General features: G+C 36.5%; 2 protein-coding genes across 2 annotated transcripts in view; both read right to left on the bottom strand.

Moving 5' to 3' along the window:
- The window catches only part of LOC145313725 (locomotion-related protein Hikaru genki-like), a 50,966-nt gene extending 32,749 nt beyond the window's left edge, over positions 1-18,217 (bottom strand). Inside the window, exons 1-5 of the mRNA XM_080153282.1 lie at positions 18,136-18,217; positions 17,442-17,495; positions 16,754-16,845; positions 15,857-15,930; positions 15,468-15,535 (exon numbers count right to left, since the gene is read on the bottom strand). Of these exons, the coding sequence (XP_080009408.1) occupies positions 15,468-15,535; positions 15,857-15,930; positions 16,754-16,839 (228 nt within the window). The 5' untranslated portion in view covers positions 16,840-16,845; positions 17,442-17,495; positions 18,136-18,217. The remainder of the gene's footprint in view (positions 1-15,467; positions 15,536-15,856; positions 15,931-16,753; positions 16,846-17,441; positions 17,496-18,135) is intronic.
- Positions 18,218-18,744: 527 nt separating this feature from the next.
- LOC145326566 (protein lev-9-like) overlaps positions 18,745-24,700 on the bottom strand; it is an 80,322-nt gene continuing 74,366 nt past the window's right edge. The window contains exons 26-31 of the mRNA XM_080169940.1: positions 21,606-21,664; positions 21,276-21,372; positions 20,177-20,281; positions 19,732-19,769; positions 19,300-19,368; positions 18,745-18,865 (exon numbers count right to left, since the gene is read on the bottom strand). Coding sequence (XP_080026066.1) covers positions 18,745-18,865; positions 19,300-19,368; positions 19,732-19,769; positions 20,177-20,281; positions 21,276-21,372; positions 21,606-21,664 — 489 coding nt within the window. The remainder of the gene's footprint in view (positions 18,866-19,299; positions 19,369-19,731; positions 19,770-20,176; positions 20,282-21,275; positions 21,373-21,605; positions 21,665-24,700) is intronic.

Raw genomic sequence — 24,700 nt, 5'->3', positions numbered from 1 at the left:
TTAATAGCCCCTTACCTTAATTTATATAACATAGCCTCTACATAGCCTCTCCATCGCCCCTTAATAGCCCCTTACCTTAATTTATATAACATAGCCCTACATAGCCTCTCCATCGCCCCTTAATAGCCCCTTACCTTAATTTATATAGCATAGCCCCTACATAGCCTCTCCATCGCCCCTTAATAGCCTCTTACCTTAATTTATATAATCCTTACCTTAATATATATAACATAGCCCCTACATAGCCTCTCCATCGCCCCTAAATAGCCCCTTACCCTAATTTATATAACATAGCCCCTACATAGCCTCTCCATCGCCCCTTAATAGCTCCTTACCTTAATTTATATAACATAGCCCCTACATAGCCTCTCCATCGCCCCTTAATAGCCCCTTACCTTAATTTATATAACATAGCCCTACATAGCCTCTCCATCGCCCCTTAATAGCCCCTTACCTTAATTTATATAGCATAGCCCCTACATAGCCTCTCCATCGCCCCTTAATAGCCTCTTACCTTAATTTATATAACATAGCCCTACATAGCCTCTCCATCGCCCCTTAATAGCCCCTTACCTTAATTTATATAGCATAGCCCCTACATAGCCTCTCCATCGCCCCTTAATAGCCTCTTACCTTAATTTATATAATCCTTACCTTAATATATATAACATAGCCCCTACATAGCCTCTCCATCGCCCCTAAATAGCCCCTTACCCTAATTTATATAACATAGCCCCTACATAGCCTCTCCATCGCCCCTTAATAGCCCCTTACCTTAATTTATATAACATAGCCTCTACATAGCCTCTCCATCGCCCCTTAATAGCCCCTTACCTTAATTTATATAACATAGCCTCTACATAGCCTCTCCATCGCCCCTTAATAGCCCCTTACCTTAATTTATATAACATAGCCCTACATAGCCTCTCCATTGCCCCTTAATAGCCCCTTACCTTAATTTATATAGCATAGCCCCTACATAGCCTCTCCATCGCCCCTTAATAGCCTCTTACCTTAATTTATATAATCCTTACCTTAATATATATAACATAGCCCCTACATAGCCTCTCCATCGCCCCTAAATAGCCCCTTACCCTAATTTATATAACATAGCCCCTACATAGCCTCTCCATCGCCCCTTAATAGCCTCTTACCTTAATTTATATAACATAGCCCTACATAGCCTCTCCATCGCCCCTTAATAGCCCCTTACCTTAATTTATATAGCATAGCCCCTACATAGCCTCTCCATCGCCCCTTAATAGCCTCTTACCTTAATTTATATAATCCTTACCTTAATATATATAACATAGCCCCTACATAGCCTCTCCATCGCCCCTAAATAGCCCCTTACCCTAATTTATATAACATAGCCCCTACATAGCCTCTCCATCGCCCCTTAATAGCCCCTTACCTTAATTTATATAACATAGCCTCTACATAGCCTCTCCATCGCCCCTTAATAGCCCCTTACCTTAATTTATATAACATAGCCCCTACATAGCCTCTCCATCGCCCCTTAATAGCCCCTTACCTTAATTTATATAACATAGCCCTACATAGCCTCTCCATCGCCCCTTAATAGCCCCTTACCTTAATTTATATAGCATAGCCCCTACATAGCCTCTCCATCGCCCCTTAATAGCCTCTTACCTTAATTTATATAATCCTTACCTTAATATATATAACATAGCCCCTACATAGCCTCTCCATCGCCCCTAAATAGCCCCTTACCCTAATTTATATAACATAGCCCCTACATAGCCTCTCCATCGCCCCTTAATAGCCCCTTATCTTAATTTATATAACAAAGCCCCTACATAGCCTCTCCATCGCCCCTAATAGCCCCTTACCTTTATTTATATAACAAAGCTCCTACATAGCCTCTCCATTGCCCCTTAATAGTCCCTTACCTTAATTTATATAACATAGCTCCTACATAGCCTCTCCATCGCCCCTTAAAAGCCCATTTCCTTAATTTATATAACATAGCCCCTACATAGCCTCTCCATCGCCCCTTACCTTAATTTATATAACATAGCCCCTACATAGCCTCTCCATCGCCCCTTAATAGCTCCTTACCTTAATTTATATAACATAGCCCCTACATAGCCTCTCCATCGCCCCTTAATAGCCCCTTACCTTAATTTATATAACATAGCCTCTACATAGCCTCTCCATCGCCCCTTAATAGCCCCTTACCTTAATTTATATAACATAGCCTCTACATAGCCTCTCCATCGCCCCTTAATAGCCCCTTACCTTAATTTATATAACATAGCCCTACATAGCCTCTCCATCGCCCCTTAATAGCCCCTTACCTTAATTTATATAGCATAGCCCCTACATAGCCTCTCCATCGCCCCTTAATAGCCTCTTACCTTAATTTATATAATCCTTACCTTAATATATATAACATAGCCCCTACATAGCCTCTCCATCGCCCCTGAATAGCCCCTTACCCTAATTTATATAACATAGCCCCTACATAGCCTCTCCATCGCCCCTTAATAGCTCCTTACCTTAATTTATATAACATAGCCCCTACATAGCCTCTCCATCGCCCCTTAATAGCCCCTTACCTTAATTTATATAACATAGCCTCTACATAGCCTCTCCATCGCCCCTTAATAGCCCCTTACCTTAATTTATATAACATAGCCCTACATAGCCTCTCCATCGCCCCTTAATAGCCCCTTACCTTAATTTATATAGCATAGCCCCTACATAGCCTCTCCATCGCCCCTTAATAGCCTCTTACCTTAATTTATATAATCCTTACCTTAATATATATAACATAGCCCCTACATAGCCTCTCCATCGCCCCTAAATAGCCCCTTACCCTAATTTATATAACATAGCCCCTACATAGCCTCTCCATCGCCCCTTAATAGCCTCTTACCTTAATTTATATAACATAGCCCTACATAGCCTCTCCATCGCCCCTTAATAGCCCCTTACCTTAATTTATATAGCATAGCCCCTACATAGCCTCTCCATCGCCCCTTAATAGCCTCTTACCTTAATTTATATAATCCTTACCTTAATATATATAACATAGCCCTTACATAGCCTCTCCATCGCCCCTAAATAGCCCCTTACCCTAATTTATATAACATAGCCCCTACATAGCCTCTCCATCGCCCCTTAATAGCCCCTTACCTTAATTTATATAACATAGCCTCTACATAAATTAGGGTAAGGGGCTATTTAGGGGCGATGGAGAGGCTATGTAGGGGCTATGTTATATATATTAAGGTAAGGATTATATAAATTAAGGTAAGAGGCTATTAAGGGGCGATGGAGAGGCTATGTAGGGGCTATGCTATATAAATTAAGGTAAGGGGCTATTAAGGGGCGATGGAGAGGCTATGTAGGGCTATGTTATATAAATTAAGGTAAGAGGCTATTAAGGGGCGATGGAGAGGCTATGTAGGGGCTATGTTATATAAATTAGGGTAAGGGGCTATTTAGGGGCGATGGAGAGGCTATGTAGGGGCTATGTTATATATATTAAGGTAAGGATTATATAAATTAAGGTAAGAGGCTATTAAGGGGCGATGGAGAGGCTATGTAGAGGCTATGCTATATAAATTAAGGTAAGGGGCTATTAAGGGGCGATGGAGAGGCTATGTAGGGCTATGTTATATAAATTAAGGTAAGGGGCTATTAAGGGGCGATGGAGAGGCTATGTAGAGGCTATGTTATATAAATTAAGGTAAGGGGCTATTAAGGGGCGATGGAGAGGCTATGTAGGGGCTATGTTATATAAATTAAGGTAAGGAGCTATTAAGGGGCGATGGAGAGGCTATGTAGGGGCTATGTTATATAAATTAGGGTAAGGGGCTATTCAGGGGCGATGGAGAGGCTATGTAGGGGCTATGTTATATATATTAAGGTAAGGATTATATAAATTAAGGTAAGGGGCTATTAAGGGGCGATGGAGAGGCTATGTAGGAGCTATGTTATATAAATTAAGGTAAGGGGCTATTAAGGGGCGATGGAGAGGCTATGTAGGGCTATGTTATATAAATTAAGGTAAGGAGCTATTAAGGGGCGATGGAGAGGCTATGTAGGGGCTATGTTATATAAATTAGGGTAAGGGGCTATTTAGGGGCGATGGAGAGGCTATGTAGGGGCTATGTTATATATATTAAGGTAAGGATTATATAAATTAAGGTAAGAGGCTATTAAGGGGCGATGGAGAGGCTATGTAGGGGCTATGCTATATAAATTAAGGTAAGGGGCTATTAAGGGGCGATGGAGAGGCTATGTAGGGCTATGTTATATAAATTAAGGTAAGGGGCTATTAAGGGGCGATGGAGAGGCTATGTAGAGGCTATGTTATATAAATTAAGGTAAGGGGCTATTAAGGGGCGATGGAGAGGCTATGTAGAGGCTATGTTATATAAATTAAGGTAAGGGGCTATTAAGGGGCGATGGAGAGGCTATGTAGGGGCTATGTTATATATATTAAGGTAAGGATTATATAAATTAAGGTAAGAGGCTATTAAGGGGCGATGGAGAGGCTATGTAGGGGCTATGCTATATAAATTAAGGTAAGGGGCTATTAAGGGGCGATGGAGAGGCTATGTAGGGCTATGTTATATAAATTAAGGTAAGGGGCTATTAAGGGGCGATGGAGAGGCTATGTAGAGGCTATGTTATATAAATTAAGGTAAGGGGCTATTAAGGGGCGATGGAGAGGCTATGTAGAGGCTATGTTATATAAATTAAGGTAAGGGGCTATTAAGGGGCGATGGAGAGGCTATGTAGGGGCTATGTTATATAAATTAGGGTAAGGGGCTATTTAGGGGCGATGGAGAGGCTATGTAGGGGCTATGTTATATATATTAAGGTAAGGATTATATAAATTAAGGTAAGAGGCTATTAAGGGGCGATGGAGAGGCTATGTAGGGGCTATGCTATATAAATTAAGGTAAGGGGCTATTAAGGGGCGATGGAGAGGCTATGTAGGGCTATGTTATATAAATTAAGGTAAGAGGCTATTAAGGGGCGATGGAGAGGCTATGTAGGGGCTATGTTATATAAATTAGGGTAAGGGGCTATTTAGGGGCGATGGAGAGGCTATGTAGGGGCTATGTTATATATATTAAGGTAAGGATTATATAAATTAAGGTAAGAGGCTATTAAGGGGCGATGGAGAGGCTATGTAGGGGCTATGTTATATAAATTAAGGTAAGGGGCTATTAAGGGGCGATGGAGAGGCTATGTAGGGCTATGCTATATAAATTAAGGTAAGGGGCTATTAAGGGGCGATGGAGAGGCTATGTAGGGCTATGTTATATAAATTAAGGTAAGGGGCTATTAAGGGGCGATGGAGAGGCTATGTAGGGCTATGTTATATAAATTAAGGTAAGGGGCTATTAAGGGGCGATGGAGAGGCTATGTAGGGGCTATGTTATATAAATTAGGGTAAGGGGCTATTTAGGGGCGATGGAGAGGCTATGTAGGGGCTATGTTATATATATTAAGGTAAGGATTATATAAATTAAGGTAAGAGGCTATTAAGGGGCGATGGAGAGGCTATGTAGGGGCTATGTTATATAAATTAAGGTAAGGGGCTATTAAGGGGCGATGGAGAGGCTATGTAGGGCTATGCTATATAAATTAAGGTAAGGGGCTATTAAGGGGCGATGGAGAGGCTATGTAGGGCTATGTTATATAAATTAAGGTAAGGGGCTATTAAGGGGCGATGGAGAGGCTATGTAGGGCTATGTTATATAAATTAAGGTAAGGGGCTATTAAGGGGCGATGGAGAGGCTATGTAGAGGCTATGTTATATAAATTAGGGTAAGGGGCTATTTAGGGGCGATGGAGAGGCTATGTAGGGGCTATGTTATATATATTAAGGTAAGGATTATATAAATTAAGGTAAGAGGCTATTAAGGGGCGATGGAGAGGCTATGTAGGGGCTATGTTATATAAATTAAGGTAAGGGGCTATTAAGGGGCGATGGAGAGGCTATGTAGGGGCTATGTTATATAAATTAGGGTAAGGGGCTATTTAGGGGCGATGGAGAGGCTATGTAGGGGCTATGTTATATATATTAAGGTAAGGATTATATAAATTAAGGTAAGAGGCTATTAAGGGGCGATGGAGAGGCTATGTAGGGGCTATGCTATATAAATTAAGGTAAGGGGCTATTAAGGGGCGATGGAGAGGCTATGTAGAGGCTATGTTATATAAATTAAGGTAAGGGGCTATTAAGGGGCGATGGAGAGGCTATGTAGGGGCTATGTTATATAAATTAAGGTAAGGAGCTATTAAGGGGCGATGGAGAGGCTATGTAGGGGCTATGTTATATAAATTAAGGTAAGGGGCGATGGAGAGGCTATGTAGGGGCTATGCTATATAAATTAAGGTAAGGGGCTATTAAGGGGCGATGGAGAGGCTATGTAGGAGCTATGTTATATAAATTAAGGTAAGGGACTATTAAGGGGCAATGGAGAGGCTATGTAGGAGCTTTGTTATATAAATAAAGGTAAGGGGCTATTAGGGGCGATGGAGAGGCTATGTAGGGGCTTTGTTATATAAATTAAGATAAGGGGCTATTAAGGGGCGATGGAGAGGCTATGTAGGGGCTATGTTATATAAATAAGGGTAAGGGGCTATTTAGGGGCGATGGAGAGGCTATGTAGGGGCTATGTTATATATATTAAGGTAAGGATTATATAAATTAAGGTAAGAGGCTATTAAGGGGCGATGGAGAGGCTATGTAGGGGCTATGTTATATAAATTAAGGTAAGGAGCTATTAAGGGGCGATGGAGAGGCTATGTAGGGGCTATGTTATATAAATTAGGGTAAGGGGCTATTTAGGGGCGATGGAGAGGCTATGTAGGGGCTATGTTATATATATTAAGGTAAGGATTATATAAATTAAGGTAAGAGGCTATTAAGGGGCGATGGAGAGGCTATGTAGGGGCTATGCTATATAAATTAAGGTAAGGGGCTATTAAGGGGCGATGGAGAGGCTATGTAGGGCTATGTTATATAAATTAAGGTAAGGGGCTATTAAGGGGCGATGGAGAGGCTATGTAGAGGCTATGTTATATAAATTAGGGTAAGGGGCTATTTAGGGGCGATGGAGAGGCTATGTAGGGGCTATGTTATATATATTAAGGTAAGGATTATATAAATTAAGGTAAGAGGCTATTAAGGGGCGATGGAGAGGCTATGTAGGGGCTATGCTATATAAATTAAGGTAAGGGGCTATTAAGGGGCGATGGAGAGGCTATGTAGGGCTATGTTATATAAATTAAGGTAAGGGGCTATTAAGGGGCGATGGAGAGGCTATGTAGGGCTATGTTATATAAATTAAGGTAAGGGGCTATTAAGGGGCGATGGAGAGGCTATGTAGAGGCTATGTTATATAAATTAGGGTAAGGGGCTATTTAGGGGCGATGGAGAGGCTATGTAGGGGCTATGTTATATATATTAAGGTAAGGATTATATAAATTAAGGTAAGAGGCTATTAAGGGGCGATGGAGAGGCTATGTAGGGGCTATGTTATATAAATTAAGGTAAGGAGCTATTAAGGGGCGATGGAGAGGCTATGTAGGGGCTATGTTATATAAATTAGGGTAAGGGGCTATTTAGGGGCGATGGAGAGGCTATGTAGGGGCTATGTTATATATATTAAGGTAAGGATTATATAAATTAAGGTAAGAGGCTATTAAGGGGCGATGGAGAGGCTATGTAGGGGCTATGCTATATAAATTAAGGTAAGGGGCTATTAAGGGGCGATGGAGAGGCTATGTAGGGCTATGTTATATAAATTAAGGTAAGGGGCTATTAAGGGGCGATGGAGAGGCTATGTAGGGGCTATGTTATATAAATTAGGGTAAGGGGCTATTTAGGGGCGATGGAGAGGCTATGTAGGGGCTATGTTATATATATTAAGGTAAGGATTATATAAATTAAGGTAAGAGGCTATTAAGGGGCGATGGAGAGGCTATGTAGGGGCTATGCTATATAAATTAAGGTAAGGGGCTATTAAGGGGCGATGGAGAGGCTATGTAGGGCTATGTTATATAAATTAAGGTAAGGGGCTATTAAGGGGCGATGGAGAGGCTATGTAGAGGCTATGTTATATAAATTAAGGTAAGGGGCTATTAAGGGGCGATGGAGAGGCTATGTAGGGGCTATGTTATATAAATTAAGGTAAGGGGCTATTAAGGGGCGATGGAGAGGCTATGTAGAGGCTATGTTATATAAATTAAGGTAAGGGGCTATTAAGGGGCGATGGAGAGGCTATGTAGGGGCTATGTTATATAAATTAGGGTAAGGGGCTATTTAGGGGCGATGGAGAGGCTATGTAGGGGCTATGTTATATATATTAAGGTAAGGATTATATAAATTAAGGTAAGAGGCTATTAAGGGGCGATGGAGAGGCTATGTAGGGGCTATGCTATATAAATTAAGGTAAGGGGCTATTAAGGGGCGATGGAGAGGCTATGTAGGGCTATGTTATATAAATTAAGGTAAGGGGCTATTAAGGGGCGATGGAGAGGCTATGTAGGGGCTATGTTATATAAATTAAGGTAAGGAGCTATTAAGGGGCGATGGAGAGGCTATGTAGGGGCTATGTTATATAAATTAGGGTAAGGGGCTATTTAGGGGCGATGGAGAGGCTATGTAGGGGCTATGTTATATATATTAAGGTAAGGATTATATAAATTAAGGTAAGAGGCTATTAAGGGGCGATGGAGAGGCTATGTAGGGGCTATGCTATATAAAATTAAGGTAAGGGGCTATTAAGGGGCGATGGAGAGGCTATGTAGGGCTATGTTATATAAATTAAGGTAAGGGGCTATTAAGGGGCGATGGAGAGGCTATGTAGAGGCTATGTTATATAAATTAAGGTAAGGGGCTATTAAGGGGCGATGGAGAGGCTATGTAGGGGCTATGTTATATAAATTAAGGTAAGGAGCTATTAAGGGGCGATGGAGAGGCTATGTAGGGGCTATGTTATATAAATTAAGGTAAGGGGCGATGGAGAGGCTATGTAGGGGCTATGTTATATAAATTAAGGTAATGGGCTTTTAAGGGGCGATGGAGAGGCTATGTAGGAGCTATGTTATATAAATTAAGGTAAGGGACTATTAAGGGGCAATGGAGAGGCTATGTAGGAGCTTTGTTATATAAATAAAGGTAAGGGGCTATTAGGGGCGATGGAGAGGCTATGTAGGGGCTTTGTTATATAAATTAAGATAAGGGGCTATTAAGGGGCGATGGAGAGGCTATGTAGGGGCTATGTTATAAAAATTAAGGTAAGGAGCTATTAAGGGGCGATGGAGAGGCTATGTAGGGGCTTTTTTATATAAATTAAGGTAAGGGGCTATTAAGGGGCGATGGGGCGATGGAGGAGCGATGGAGGAGCGATGTAGGAGCGATGTAGGGGCCATCACAGTACAATTTAATATAAATTTGGAGAAGGAGCGATGAAGGAGCGATGTAGGAGCGATGAAGGGGCGATGTAGGAGCGATGTAGGGGCCATCAAAGTACAATGTAATATAAATTTGGAGAAGGGGCGATGGAGGAGCGATGTAGGGGCCATCAAGTGGGTTGTTATATAAATTAAGGTAAGGGACTACGGAGGGGCGATGGAGAGGCTATAAAGGAGCCATCATGGGGCTATAGCATAGCCTCTTATCATAAGAGGCGATATGAACGCCCCTTTAAAGGAGCTATTAAGAGGCCATGAAGGAGCTATAGCATAGCCTCTTATCATAAGGAGGAAATATGAACGCTCCTTAAAAGGGGCTTTCACATCGCTCCATATGATGAGAGGCTATGCTATAGCTCCTTGAAGGAGCTATAGAAAATCATCGCTCCATATGGAGCGATGTCATGGAAAGGACTATACCCGAAAACTTTTTAAATAAAACTGAACTCAGTAATGTTTACAAATTTCATTTTTGGACTTTGCTTTGATCGGCTTGTGGAGCAAAAGACCCCCAAAACCACAAAAATATGAGTTCTGGACTTATATTTAATAATACTAATTTAAATAAAACTGAACTCAGTAATGTTTACAGATTTCATTTTAGGACTTTCCTTTTAGGGGCTAGTTGGGCAAAATACCCCCAAAAACTAAAAATGTGAGTTCTAGTCTTATATTTAAAAATACCAACCTAATTTTTTTTTAGAAAACTTTTTTCACATAACCGAACTCAGTAACCTTTACAGATTTCATTTTGGGACTTTCCTTCTAGGGGCTAGTGGAACAAAAAATATGAGTTCTGAGCTTTTTTTATAGATATCAACCTGATTTTTTTAAAGAAAACTTTTTAAATAAAACTGAACTCAGTAACCATTACAAATTTCATTTTGGACTTTCCTTTGAGGGGCTAGTGGACCAAATGACCTCCCAAGACACAAAAAAATATGAGTTCTGAGCTTATATTTAAAAATATCAACCTGAGTTGGATTTTTAAATTGTTTTAGTGGTGCGCTAGATCGGGGTGATCCAGAGGTGGTCCGGAGGTGCGCCAACGCCACACTAAAGCCAATGCTAAAAAACTTTGATTTTTAAAAGATTTTTGGCGTGGTCTGATCCGCGCCGGTACAACTTTATAACTTTAGCCGTGTCAGTACAAATATTTTATATAAAAGTTTTATATAAAATATAATACTGACACGGCTAAAGTTATATATTGTTTTATAATAAAACAATATATTTAAAAATTATTTTAACGATAGTTTTGCAATAAAATATTAAAGTGATTTTAAAAAATATTTATTTATTAAATATGATTTACCTCGATTTGACGCGGCAATGCCACTCGCTGAGTACTATTGTCGTGCCGGTACCGCGCCACTTGCCGCGCCAAATCGCCCATGCCATTTCGATTTAAAGATTGATATTAATAATCTGATGGTGTGCTGAAATGAATCAACCTGGTTCAGCGCACCTATAAACAATTTAAGGATCCAGCTCTGATTTTTCTAAAGAAAACTTTTTTAACATAACCAAACTCAGTAATGTTTACAGATTGTTGTGGAGCAAAAGACCCCCCCCCCCATATTTTAGTGTTTTGGAGGGTCTTTTGCTCCACGAGCCCCTAGAAGGAAAGTCTCAAAATTAAATATGTAATGGGTACTTAGTACAGTTATGTTCAAAAAGTTTTCATAAAAAAATCAGCTCAATATCTCTAAAGATAAGCTCAGAACTCATATTTTTATTGTTTTGGTTTTTTTTTGTCCCACCTGCCCCTAGAAGGAATAAAAGTGTTGGGGGGGTCTTTTGCTCCACAAGCCCCTAGAAGGAAAGTCCCAAAATAAATCTGTAATGGTTACTGAGTTCAGTTATGTTCAAAAAGTTTTCATTTAAAAATCAGCTCAATATCTCTAAAAATAAGCTCAGAACTCATATTTTTATTATTTTGGGAGTCTTTTGTCCCACTAGCCCCTAGAAGGAAAGTCCCAAAATGAAATCTGTAAATGTTACTGAGGTTGTTTATGTTAACAAAGTTTTCAACAAAAAAATCAGGTTGATATCTTTATATATCAGCTCAGAATTCATATTTTTTTGTTTTTGGGGGTCTTTTGCTCCACAAGCCCCTCAAAGCAAAGTCCAAAATGAAATGTGTAAACATTACTGAGTTCAGTTTTATTCAAATTAGTATTTTTAAATATAAGTCCAGAACACATATTTTTATTGTTTTGGGAGTCTTTTGTCCCACTAGCCCCTAGAAGGAAAGTCCCAAAATGAAATCTGTAAATGTTACTGAGGTTGTTTATGTAAACAAAGTTTTCAACAAAAAAATCAGGTTGATATCTTTATATATCAGCTCAAAATTCATATTTTTTTGTTTTTGGGGGTCTTTTGCTCCACAAGCCTCTCAAAGCAAAGTCCAAAATGAAATGTGTAAACATTACTGAGTTCAGTTTTATTTAAATTAGTATTTTTAAATATAAGTCCAGAACACATATTTTTGTGGTTTTGGGGGTCTTTTGCTCCACAAGCCCCTCAAAGCAAAGTCCCAAAATGAAATTTGTAAACATTACTGAGTTCAGTTTTATTTTAAAAGTTTTCTTTAAAAAATCAGGTTGATATCTTTGAAAATAAGCTCTGAACTCATATTTTTTTGTGTTTTGGGGGGTCTTTTGCTCCACTAGCTCATGGAAGGAAAGTCCCAAAATGAAATCTGTATAGGTTGCTGAGTTTGGTTATGTGAAATAAGTTTTCTCAAAAAAATTAGGTTGATATCTTTAAAAATAAGTCCACAACTCATATTTTTAGTTTTTGGGGGTCTTTTGCCAAACAAGCCCCTAGAAGGAAAGTCCCAAAATGAAATCTGTAAATGTTACTGAGTTCCATTATGTTAACAAAGTTTTCAAAAAAAATCAGGTTGATCTCTTTAAAAATAAGCTCAGAACTCATATTTTTAGTGTTTTGGGGGGTCTTTTGCTCCACAAGACCCTAGAAGGAAAGTCCCAAAATGAAATCTGTAATGGTTACTTTGTTAAGTTTTATTTAAAAAGTTTTCTTTCTGTGTGATATCTCTTTTACTTCTTGAGATAACTACTGTTGGCCAAAGAGGGGGGCAAGTAGGGGCACAGAAGTTTAACTGCCAGTTTTTGCCGGTTTTGGTGCTGGAGGCGCCGATTTTTTTTTAACTGAGCATAATATCTTAATAAGTTGTAACTATAAGCAGTGAAAAAAGTGACAAAAAAAAGATATTTTTTAGGCCTTTTCAAAGGGCAGTTTTAAAATCCCGTTATTTCATAAAAAAATTAAAATGCTTAGAGAATGGCTTGGAAGATGAATTTAGGTGTTCTGCATATTTTAATTTAAACTCATAAGGCCAAAGATATAATATCCCAAAAATCTTTTGTCAAAGTCTACTCTACACCTAGCGCTGGCGATTTCTATTTTCACAGGTATAAAATGCATGATTTTAGAAAACTGACTGGCGCTAGGTGTAGAGTAGACTTTGACAAAAGATTTTTGGGATAATATACCTTTGTCCTTATGTGTTTAAATTGAAATATGCAGAAGAGCTTAAAACCTACACATTGCTGAGATATTGTTAAAACCGCCGTGCTACCGTTATCTGTTAATATTTTACATGCCTGGCGCTAGGTCGCCAGTAGAGATAGAGAGCTGAAATTTTGTACATGTATTTCTAGGCTCCTAAAGTAACTTTTTAGGTTAGCAGAAGACTAAAATTCGAAAAAGTGTATTTTCATGAAAAGATCTAGTGTAAACCTTTAAACCAACAATTAGATAAATCTAAAGAAAAAGCAATAATTATCTTTGTAGATAATTAAACCGTAAGTCATGGGAATCTTTACAAAGAGCTATCACAGGGACGTTGTCCAAAATGTGGAGGTAAAGGTTACCCCCCCCCCCCCCTCCTCATAAAATTGGGGATGCCGAGCATCCAATTTTTGGGGGGAATAAATTTACTTTTACTTCTCCTACCAAAAAAAAAGCTTGGACGTCCTTGACTTGTTAAAGTAAAGGTTACCCCCCCCCCCCTCCTCTAAAATTAGGAATGCCGAGCCTCCAATTTCTTTTGGGAATCAACTCACTTTTACTTCTCCTACCAAAAAATAAAAAGCTTGGACGTTCTTGACTTGTTAAAATGCTAAACATGTAAAAATGGTGCTATGTAAATGGATGTAGAATATACGTGGATATTATGACAGGGTAAAAATTGTCGTCAATTTAGGTTGCTATTTTCCCTAGTCATTTATCGGTTACTTTGTTCATCCAGTAGGAATGGCAGTTGGTGGGGTAAAGTTGAAGGGAGGGGGGTCGTTATTTTAGCCCACTACAAGTTTCACTTTATTAGGGAACGTGAAAATCTAGTATAAGATCTAAGAAATAGTAAATCCATTACTATATCTAAAAATAAATTCTTTCTTTTTGTTGTAAAAAAATGTAAAAATGACACATTTCTACACTCTGCAATAAAAGTTGTCATTGTTCCACATAGCATAGAGAATAATAAAAATAAACATTAAAGTCATAAAAACTTTTCTTTTTTATGTAAGAATTTTTATGTAATACCCGATTTCACAATTTTTTTGTGGGTAGGGTTGAATTTTATTGTGCCTATATAAGCCTATTCTAAAGAATTTAAAGTCTAAATTCTAAAGATGTTTTTAGTTATTTTAGCAAAATTGGACTGCATTTTCATAGTTGAATAGATTTTTTGGGTGCTTTCCCTCGTAGTACCTATCAAGCAGTGAACCTACAGGACAACCCGGTATTTAACCTGATCAAAAGTAATAAACACAAAAGAAACTAACAACACCCCCCTGACCTTATTTACAACCTTACTTAAATTAATTTTTTGCTAGATTAATTTAGATTTTCAACATCGACGTCCCTGTTCTTGGCCAAAGCATGGCCAACAATAAAAATCCAATTGCAGTGCACATTTATTCAAAACTGGGCATTCTATCAGGGATACGGGGAAAGGTAAATGGAAAATAAATAAATTTTTCTTCAATATTTTCGATTATATGAAACAGATTGTGATCATTATGCTGGTGGATGGTTTATCTATCTTGTATTGACCTATAGCTATCCCCCCCTGTATCCCTGGAATTTACCATAATTCTCCACAATTTTGGGATGGAAGGCTTTCATCTTTTCAAGGACCAGTGGGCGTCAATATGGGGGGGGGGGGGAGTGACTTATTTCATTTCTATATCTGGATCTTAGATATGTTAGTTGTCATGCATGGATGTAATATATTTCTAAAATTTGTTTTGTAATGGTTTATGCTCTGAATGTTTGGTAACAAGAACCCAAACCTTTAGTAGAGGGTTTAACACAAAGTTAGTTTTATTTTGATAAACTAAAACCACAGCCAACCCTTTGATGGCAGAACCATTGTATGTTAGTTCTAGCTGTGCACGGTGATTAATCGTGCCTGTTTATAGTGAACAACCTATAATACCTCCTACTCTTAATCTTAAAATTCTTAAACATGCCCTAACCAAGGACGTGGTGTTGTAAAAATGAAAGCAGAATTCGTCATAAAAGCTGGATGCATATAATCACATATAGTTTTATTATAATCTACATTTTTACTGCATGAATATTTTCAAATCTCTTATGTAACATCAAAAAAAGGATGAGCCGAAACAAGGTTTTATTATAACATAAACATATTGATAATTACATGTTTATAAGAACAGAACAGTAAACTATAAAACAGTAGCAAAGTAAATGGAGAAATTCACTCAAAAAATGAGTGATTTTTCATCTCTTTTTAAGGGGTTTTCTTTCCCACTTCTCCTCTCATCTCCCTAATTTTTATGACGTCACATGTACAATTTTTTAGTGACTTTCTCCATTAACCAACTATATAGTCAGGACATACCTCTTCATTATTATAGAAGGCCACAAGATTTGGTATTATAGGATCATATGAATATAAACATACTATACAGAGTAACAACTCTATAATTAGGACATACCTCTTCATTATTATAAAAGGCCACAAGATTGGGTGTTATCGGGTCATATGAACAGGTCTGAGGTACCTCTGAAATAAATTGTAATTAAATACAGTTGCGTGCCTTAGGGGGTCGTCAACGGCGTTGCTACGACAGACCAAATCAGACAAAAGGCCTAATTAAAAAAGACCTAAAGAACATGAAACCTAATCCTACAAACGACCTCATCCGACAAAAGTTAGGTTAAGTTAGGTTTGGTTAAGTTAGGTTAGGTTATGTTAGATTATTAGGTTAAGAATTCTGGATATAAATTTGTGCATATGATTCATGTTATTCAAATGAAACAATCTTAACCTAACCTAATCTATGTATATAAATTTGTTGTCCGTTGTCATATAATTGCTAATTACCTTGAGCTACTTGTTTGAAATCCACAGCTTGACTACAAGGAACATAGCCACCTATCCACTCTCCATCTATACATCTAATAATAATAATAATAAACTTGTTTGAAATCCACAGCTTGACTACAAGGAACATAGCCACCTATCCACTCTCCATCTATACATCTAATAATAATAATAATAAACTTGTTTGAAATCCACAGCTTGGCTACAAGGAACATAGCCACCTATCCACTCTCCATCTATACAACTAATAATAATAAAAATAATAAACATGTTTGAAATCCACAGCTTGGCTACAAGGAACATAGCCACCTATCCACTCGCCATCTATACATCTAATAATTATAATAATAATAATAAACTTGTTTGAAAACCACAGCTTGGCTACTGAAACATAGCCACCTATCCACTCTCCATCTATACATCTAATAATTATAATAATAATAATAAACTTGTTTGAAAACCACAGCTTGGCTACTGAAACATAGCCACCTATCCACTCTCCATCTATACATCTAATAATTATAATAATAATAATAATAATAAACTTGTTTGAAATCCACAGCTTGGATACAAGGAACATAGCCACCTATCCACTCTACATCTAATAATAATAATAATAATAAACTTGTTTGAAATCCACAGCTTGGCTACATGGAACATAGCCACATAACCATTCATGAGCTTACTCTGTACCCTTTATAACCTAACTTAACCTGACTAAAAGTAAAACTTAATCAAGCGAAAAACTAATGCAAACCCTTTTATTTATGATTCATTTTGAATTATGGGGAAGGGTATCAGTGCCCAATTAATATTTTGAATGAAAGGAATATAAGATATACCAAAAAGCAGAACCCAAATGGTCCATAAGTTGCTGATAGGATAGAAAGTACTTACGTCAATCTCCAGGCAAACTTTCTTGAATCATTAGTAACCACACATCCAAAGTCTATGGTAGCACCTATCTGGAACTTGTTGTTCATACCTATGTTAAAGGACGTAGAAAGCACATTTTATAAAATATGTGGATCTGTTATTACTTTTGAAATAATTTGATTTTTAAAATTAATTTTCAATATAACTTTATTGAATTAACGTCCAATTCTTTTGCAAAAATTGTTGCAAAAGAAAATATTACCAGAAAATGAATTTTCAAGTTAAAATAATTATTCAATTGCCTAATTCTTGTGCTAATATTCTTATTATTTCGTGTAAGAATTTTTAATGTTGTAATGTTGTTTCTAAAATTGTCAGATGTGGAAAGTAAATCTGAATATAGAGGTTAATAATACATTTATCAACCTTGATGATCTCTACGACACAATAATCCCCCCCCACCTTTTTCTAAATAAATTGAAAATGTGGGGTGAAGTTCTTTATCCTTATCTAACCCCTTTAAAGCTCCCCAATACCCAATGTAACCTAACCTAACCAAACCTAAAGCACGAAACAAATAAACTAATAACTACCCCTCACCCTTTTTTTCAAAGTAATAAAACAATAAGAGGTGGGGTATTCAGTGCTCAACAAGGTTCTGTATGTGAAAGAGTTAATTATCTTTTTTATTTACTGCGTTCTTTCCTATTCCTCCATCTTCATGGTGCTGTGGAGAATTGCAGTAGCTTCGAGGGGCTCCGTCCTGAGATAATATTTCACTATTAAGTTTTATAAAAAAGTTGTCTTATTCGTTGGCTAAAAATCTTTGGGTACTTTTATTGAATTGTGATTGTTTGGTACCAAACTAGCTGTGTCTATACTTATCAATTAATTTTGTTATCTGCAGAAGGAACAATTTAGTTGTCATCATTGTCTTATCTCTTAAATCATGATTATCAGATTTGTAATATTAAAAAACTTGAAGAAAAATAAATTTTAAAAAACTGTAGTAACTGTGTTTTTGTCACTTTCGATACAAGGCATAGTTTAATTTAAAAAGTTTCCACTATGTAAAGAGCTATAATCATATTATCTGAAGTCCAAGTGATCATGATAAAAGATGTGCTGAAAATGGATTACCTATTTCTTCAATAATTTCCAAATGTGTACAGCAGATAACCCAATTAGTGCAAACGCTATTTTTAGCTACTCTGGTCAAAGAGAAAAGCGATATAATGTATAAACGATTTATACATTATACATTCAAAATTTTAATTTTTCAAATTTAGATTTTCTGGGAAGTTTAAAGCTTTTTTAGCTAGTAGTAAATATTGAGTTAAGACGCGGAGGCTAGGTACACTTTCGGAAACTAAAATTCAGTACATCTGATAAAATACTTTTACCCTAACAATGCTGGTATCCTGGTAGGTTTGGTTGCTAGGTGGTATTGCAGGACACACAGGAAGCTCAGATTGGATACTTCCTGAATCATGTGTTCAGATTTAATTATCTTTATTGATTCTTAATTCAAGAACATGTTCATATTTTGGTTCAAAGGGGCAGTTTTTTTTCATTTCATCCAAAAACCTAAGCTTAATAAGAATGACAACATCCATAAAAGCAAAGTTCTGAAATGGTAGGACAAATTTCCATTAACACTTGTAGAGTGTCAGAACTGAATAAGTAAAATATAATTATATAAGTTTAAACAAAATATTAAGTAAATTTGTTGCTAACTGTTTAAATATAGGATACTGTTTAATGACATACTTACATTTTTAGGTTTGATTATAGAAAAGTAACGTTGTACTATGTTGTCCTAGGAATCAGTATTCCAAAAACAAATAATTATATCACATAAAAATTTCTTATTAAAAGTTAAAAATCAACATGCAAAAAATGGATATACGGCCATTCTGTTAATGATTGGAGAGTTGCTACGCTTCCTAACTGTTATAGGAATCAACATGCAAAGTTTGGAATCGATAAGACAATTCTAACATGTCTAAATTTCATAAATTACTCAAGAAAATAAAAAAGAACACTCCTGCATCACAGTAAAGCTTAAATGTAGAGCTGGCATGCCGACACTCCACCTGGACATATTCACCTGGAGGTGCCAGCGATCCAACACTGAATAAAATATTTTGTTTATATGAGGTTTCGTGATTTTCTAAAGAGGTTATTTCAGGGACTTTATCCCTATTAAATCAAGTTTATAGTGAGTCAAAAAGGGAAGGGGCAATAAGATTAACCATAGGTAGGATTTTATCATAATATTAGGGAGAAGATATATTCAATTTTTACTTGTCTTTTGTGGTTTAAGTATTTATTATTGAATTTTTTTGTTTACAAAGAATGCACAAGATTTATAAATTGCCGCGATCCACCTCGATTTCTTGATGGTGAAATACAAATTTTGCCCCCCAACGACAGCCAAAAAAGTCAATTTAATAAAAGTTGCGTTATTTTGCCCCCCAAATCAATTTTCAAATTCATTTGCTTGTTGGTTATACCTTATTCCTGCAGAAAAACATCGCATTTTTTCATAATTAAATTGCATAGACCTGTATTGAGTATAGAAACCATGTTCAATGTTTGGCAGGATGCAAGGTTTTACTGAACACCAGGCTAAACTAAATAAAAAAGTAGCTTTCCCTCAAAGTGCCAATCAAGCACTGAAACCTCCCCCCCCCCTTATTTTGGAATAAATTGAAAATAAGGTAGTAGTGTTTTTCCTATAGAATGCGGGGCCATAATTATCCTAATCCTGCGTGGCTACTCAGTACCGAATATAACCTAATCTAACCTCACCTAAGTAATAAACAACTAAACGAAAACTACCCTCATTATTTTCAATTAAAAAAAAAGTGTGGGGGGGGGGGGCTGGTTCTGTGCTCGGCTAGACACATGAGGGAAAACGTCAAATATACTAAAATTATGAATAATGAACTACTTGGCAATTTTATTTAGAAATCTTGTAAATATATTAGTAATACCTTGATCCGTTCCAGCTTCCATCCTGGCATTCTATAACCTGTAAGACAAATATACATTTTCATTTTAAAAATATAGTTTGTTCATAGCAGATAAAGAAATAGGAAAGATTTTTCTTCAAACACAAGTAAGAATTGTTATTTTAATCATTATTAATACTTTAAACATATTGCTTTAGATTTTTAAATTGGGAGAAGAACTTAAATTATATTTATAGGTCATTAAAATTACAATCTGAGAACTTGATTATTAACTAAAGTAATGAATCCTCTAGTTTTTATTGTTTGTATTTTTGTAAAATTAAACATTATATCAGAAAAAAATACTTTTCATTATATTTAAAAGGGAGGTGTGAAACCATTTGGGGGTGGAAAAAAAGGGTGGCAAATTTCATTTTTAAGGGGGTTTAGACACTCCTCTACCGCACGCCACTACTTACATATATACCTGTGGACCATCAAGAAGGTATCCTTCTTCACAAGATGCCTGGACCAGGGCACCATCCTTTACATGGGTATCATTTAACATATTTGCTTCAGATTCAGGACCAATCTAAACACAGTTTTAATAATCAAACTAAACATCTATTTCACAAAGTTTGGATGATTTCAAACCTTTAACGCAAAGTTACTTGTAATATATGAAGTTAAGATGTCAAATCAAAATATTCCGTCTATGAAAATTGCATAACATACACAACTGAACAGACATATAGACTTAGGGAGGGAAGAATAGCCCCCCAAAAATATTAACCCTAATAAAAAAAAAATTTGGTGCGCTTCGCGCGCATTATTAATACTAAATATTTAATAGTATCTAAATTATCCCTTCCCAAAAATTTCGGGGGGTAATTACCCCCCAAGCAAATTTCCCCCCCGGCTTTGACGCCTCTGCTACATACATAATGGTTTTTAAATATACGTGGATATGAAAATTGTCTTCAATTTAGGTTGCTAACATGGACATCCCCTATTGGTCAGTTCGTTCATCCATTAGGAGGGGAGGGGATGGGGTAAAGGGTTTAGATGAGAGGCGGTCGTTGTTTTAGCCAGCTACAAGTTTCACTTTATAATCTGGTTTAAGATCCAAGTTATGATAAATTCATTTCCTTCATTTATGCAAGACAAAATGTTTAATATTTCTATAATTTTAGATAAATAATAATAATATTAGTGTACAAACATAGGATGCATGCTATGACTGTTATCAACAAAGAATGTAGACTTGAAATGTTGACTGTTATTGAAAAGAAACAGTCAAGTCGACCTGTAAAATATGATTGATTGGCAGGGAGGGAGAGGATATTGGGCTGTTTATTAAATTAGTCCCCAAAGTTTTATAATAACGTTTTCTTATTAGTTGGCTCAACAACTTTAGGGACTTATTTTATATTTTGATTGGTTGATTAATTAAGTTGAGTGCCCAAACGTTTCAGCCACTAATTGTAATGCACATGAGGGATAGTTTCGTGTATAATCATTGGGAATGTACATCAATTTATCGGCCATTTTCTTATTACTTTAGATCCCTGATTGATTTGCCTAACCTGTTTAAAACTTGCATGCTTAATATTTTTCTGTGGTAGCTGGCAGGGTTGGGGCTTACTGATACATTCTGGGTCCTCGGGCTTCCATTCACCTTTCCTAAACAAAATGAAACAATTAATTAAGGACAAATGAAGAAATAGTTATAAACAAGTACGATTGCTTCAAAAATAGCAGCAAAATATAAAAATATTATAAAATTCTGAAATATCAAATTGTGCGTCAATGTATACGTTTGAAGTTTTTAATTTTTTAAATTTGTTTTTAAAATGTTTACACTTTATATCAAATCGTTATAGGAATCGCCATTTTAATTGTGAATGATAAAATACCTGCATCGAAATTTCGTCTTGGAGCTGTTCTTTAGATCATATCCAGCATTACAGGAAACCTTAAAATATAATAGGCAATAAAAATTGTTATTCTATAAAATTCCTTTAAAACTTGAAGTTTAGCCCAAATTGTCTCTAGTTCAATAAGGACCTAAATTGATGTACCAAAGGACATCCAAGCTATTTTAGTATAGGGAGGGGGGGGGGGGGTGAAAAGATCACGTTTCCAAAAGTTCAACAGACAACCAACAAAGGCATTCTGAAACCGCCAATCGCCTAACATAGCAGTATTAAACATTAGAATTAACAGGTGATGCAAAATACTTATTATAAAAGAACAAAGCACAAGCTATAAAGTTTTTGTTATCTACCCATCCGTCCATCCATCCATCTGTTTATTATTCCATCCATAACGCCCTAATAATTGGGGAAATGTGATTTTCTCGGCTGCTATTCAAGATGTAAGGCTAAACTTTTATTGAAGATTTATTGAGCATCCAGTATATATTTTTATCGGTTCGTCGGTCTGTTAGTCATTCTACAAAAATATAGATATCAAAACATACGTGAAAAGTTTTGTGACTTTTTATAGATATATTCCTGACAAATTACAAATGACCATATCTTCTCTTTAAGTTACATTGACGTGTTTCCATCAATATATGATATATATGCTACACTACTTGTGGATTTTGTCATCCTTGTTTGGGATATAAATATAAATATTTGCGAAGGTTTCTGTAGTAATATCCTAGTATATTCTTTTCATATTAATATTAACCCAGGAAGGGAGAAGACATTGGACTGTAAATTATACTGGTACTCAAAGTTTTGTAACAACATTATACTTTTTGGCTAAAAAATGGTGCCTTTATTTAATTGTGTTGGATGGTTCAAACTCTTATTGTCCAAACTTACAAACAATAATAATAATCTGCAGAGGGGGAAATTTTTTGGTATTTCTATCAATGTCTTATCCCTTAAGATCCCTGATATTAATCCCCGGGGAAAGATCTTTTATTCATCGGTTTTATATAAAATATTATTATCATCCTGCCTAGATATACAGTGTGTTTTTTTTTATGAGAACTTTTTTGAAAGCAATTCTACCCCACTTATAGTTAACAGAATTTAATGATTAACGGCTTATTTTCTTCGTTTTTTATAACTATTTATAGAACATCAATAAAATATTTAAGTTTTTATTTAAAAAGTACAGTAAAATCAAAAATTCAAAACTTGGGTGTCAACATCTAAAAATTGGTTAGCGCATTTTTCTTAAGCTCAAATCTTCTACCCTTTGCAAGAAAAAAATTTGATTTTCAGTAGTCGACTTTGGGGGGCCAGTACCCCCTCCTTGGATAAGATATGGCCTTTAAACTTTGATATGTTCTAGTAAATGTCCCTAATAGTATCTGTATACATTTTTAGCTCTATATCTCAACTTTGAAGCGTTTTGCAGCCATTCTTGCAAAGGGTAGAAGATTTGAGCATGAGAAAAATGCGCTAAAACCATTTTTAGATGTTGACACCTAGGTTTTGAATTTTTGATTTTTCTGCACTTTTTAAATAAAAACTGAAATATTTTTTTATGTTCTATAAATGGTTATAAAAAAGGAAGAAAATAAGCCCTTGATCATTAAATTCTGATAACTATAAGTGGGGTAAAATTGCTTTCAAAAAAGTTCTCATAAAAAAAAACACACTGTATATGGATTTGGATATAGAATTTACGTGATATTATTATAAGGGAAATATTATTGTCAATTTAGGTTGCTAACATGGTCATTTTAGCCATTTACACCTTTCAGTTTGTAGTACATGATAATCTGGTTTAAGATCCAAGTAATAATAAATCCACTCATTTAACAACTTTTGGGAAAGTTATGTCATGACCCGCCCCCCTCATAATAAATTATTGTTTTAGGAGGGGGGGGGGGGGGAGTTTTATCCCTCTTACCTTCCCTGCCCCTACTGTTAAGATTTATTCTTAAATTTCTCTATTCATGCTACATTCGTGGATTGAAATAAGGATCCTTAAAAGGACTCTCCACAGAAAAATCAACTTTGGATTTTTGAAAATCTAACCTGAAACTATTTTTCTCTGTTCAATTTTAGGCATTTTTTGTTTTTGTGGCATCGCGATCGAAGCCCTTTGAAAATTTTGTCCGCCGCCTATTTGTACTGCCGCTATAACAATATATACTACACTTTCCTCCACTCAATATATGTTTGCCGCTAAAGAACATTTGCTCCATTGCAAACGGCCGCTCTACGATTTATCCTCTTCCTTGACTGGACAATCCTGCCGCCTCCATTTTGTGTTCGCCTCCGCCAAATATAACCATCTTTTGCCGCAGTTGCCGCATTCTTCGCCCTTCTCCGCCGCTACTCCGCTATACATTGCATACGTCGCTATACACAACACCCCCAGCCTCCATTTAATTTCTGAACAAGGGAGAGGGGAGCATGTATTGAAACGCGACGTACAGCAATGAATAGCGGAGTAGCGGCGGAGAAGGGCGATGAATGCGGCAACATAGAAGCTAAAAATCACTAAAGCAGCACAAATTGAATGGCGGGAGGATTCACTTAAAGGAGGTAAAAAATTTCAAAGGGCTTCGATCGTGATGCCACAAAAACAAAAAATGCTTAAAATTGAACAGAGAATAATAATTTCAGGTTAGATTTTCAAAAATCCAAAGTTGATTTTTCTGTGGAGAGTCCTTTTAAGAAGTTTGGACACCAACCAATCAAGATTTTAATCAATGAAAGTCCTAAAGTTTTCAAATCCAACTTAGAGAAATAACGTATTTATAAAATTTTGGGTACCATGATTTACAGGTCAAATCTGAACTTTCAATCTTTATCTTGGGATCTATGTTCGAATGGGGGGTTGGAGAGGAAAATTGGAAAACTCAATGATAACCGAGAACTCTTCTGACAACCAAAAAACCTTACTACTTTTTATAATACTAGCGGATACGCCCCTAGAGGCCTCTAGGTACACTTGAGGGAATAGGGAGTTATCTTTCGATTTTAGTTTAAACAGGGAAATGTTTTTTTTTTATTGGGAAGGGTGATTTCTCTTGTGA

Source organism: Acartia tonsa, chromosome 1, assembly GCF_053477335.1.
Source record: "Acartia tonsa isolate MP-2025a chromosome 1, ASM5347733v1, whole genome shotgun sequence".
NCBI classification, from domain to species: Eukaryota; Metazoa; Arthropoda; class Copepoda; order Calanoida; family Acartiidae; genus Acartia; species Acartia tonsa.
The sequence above is the reverse complement of the archived record's forward strand: the minus strand, read 5'-3'. Positions and strand labels throughout refer to the sequence as shown.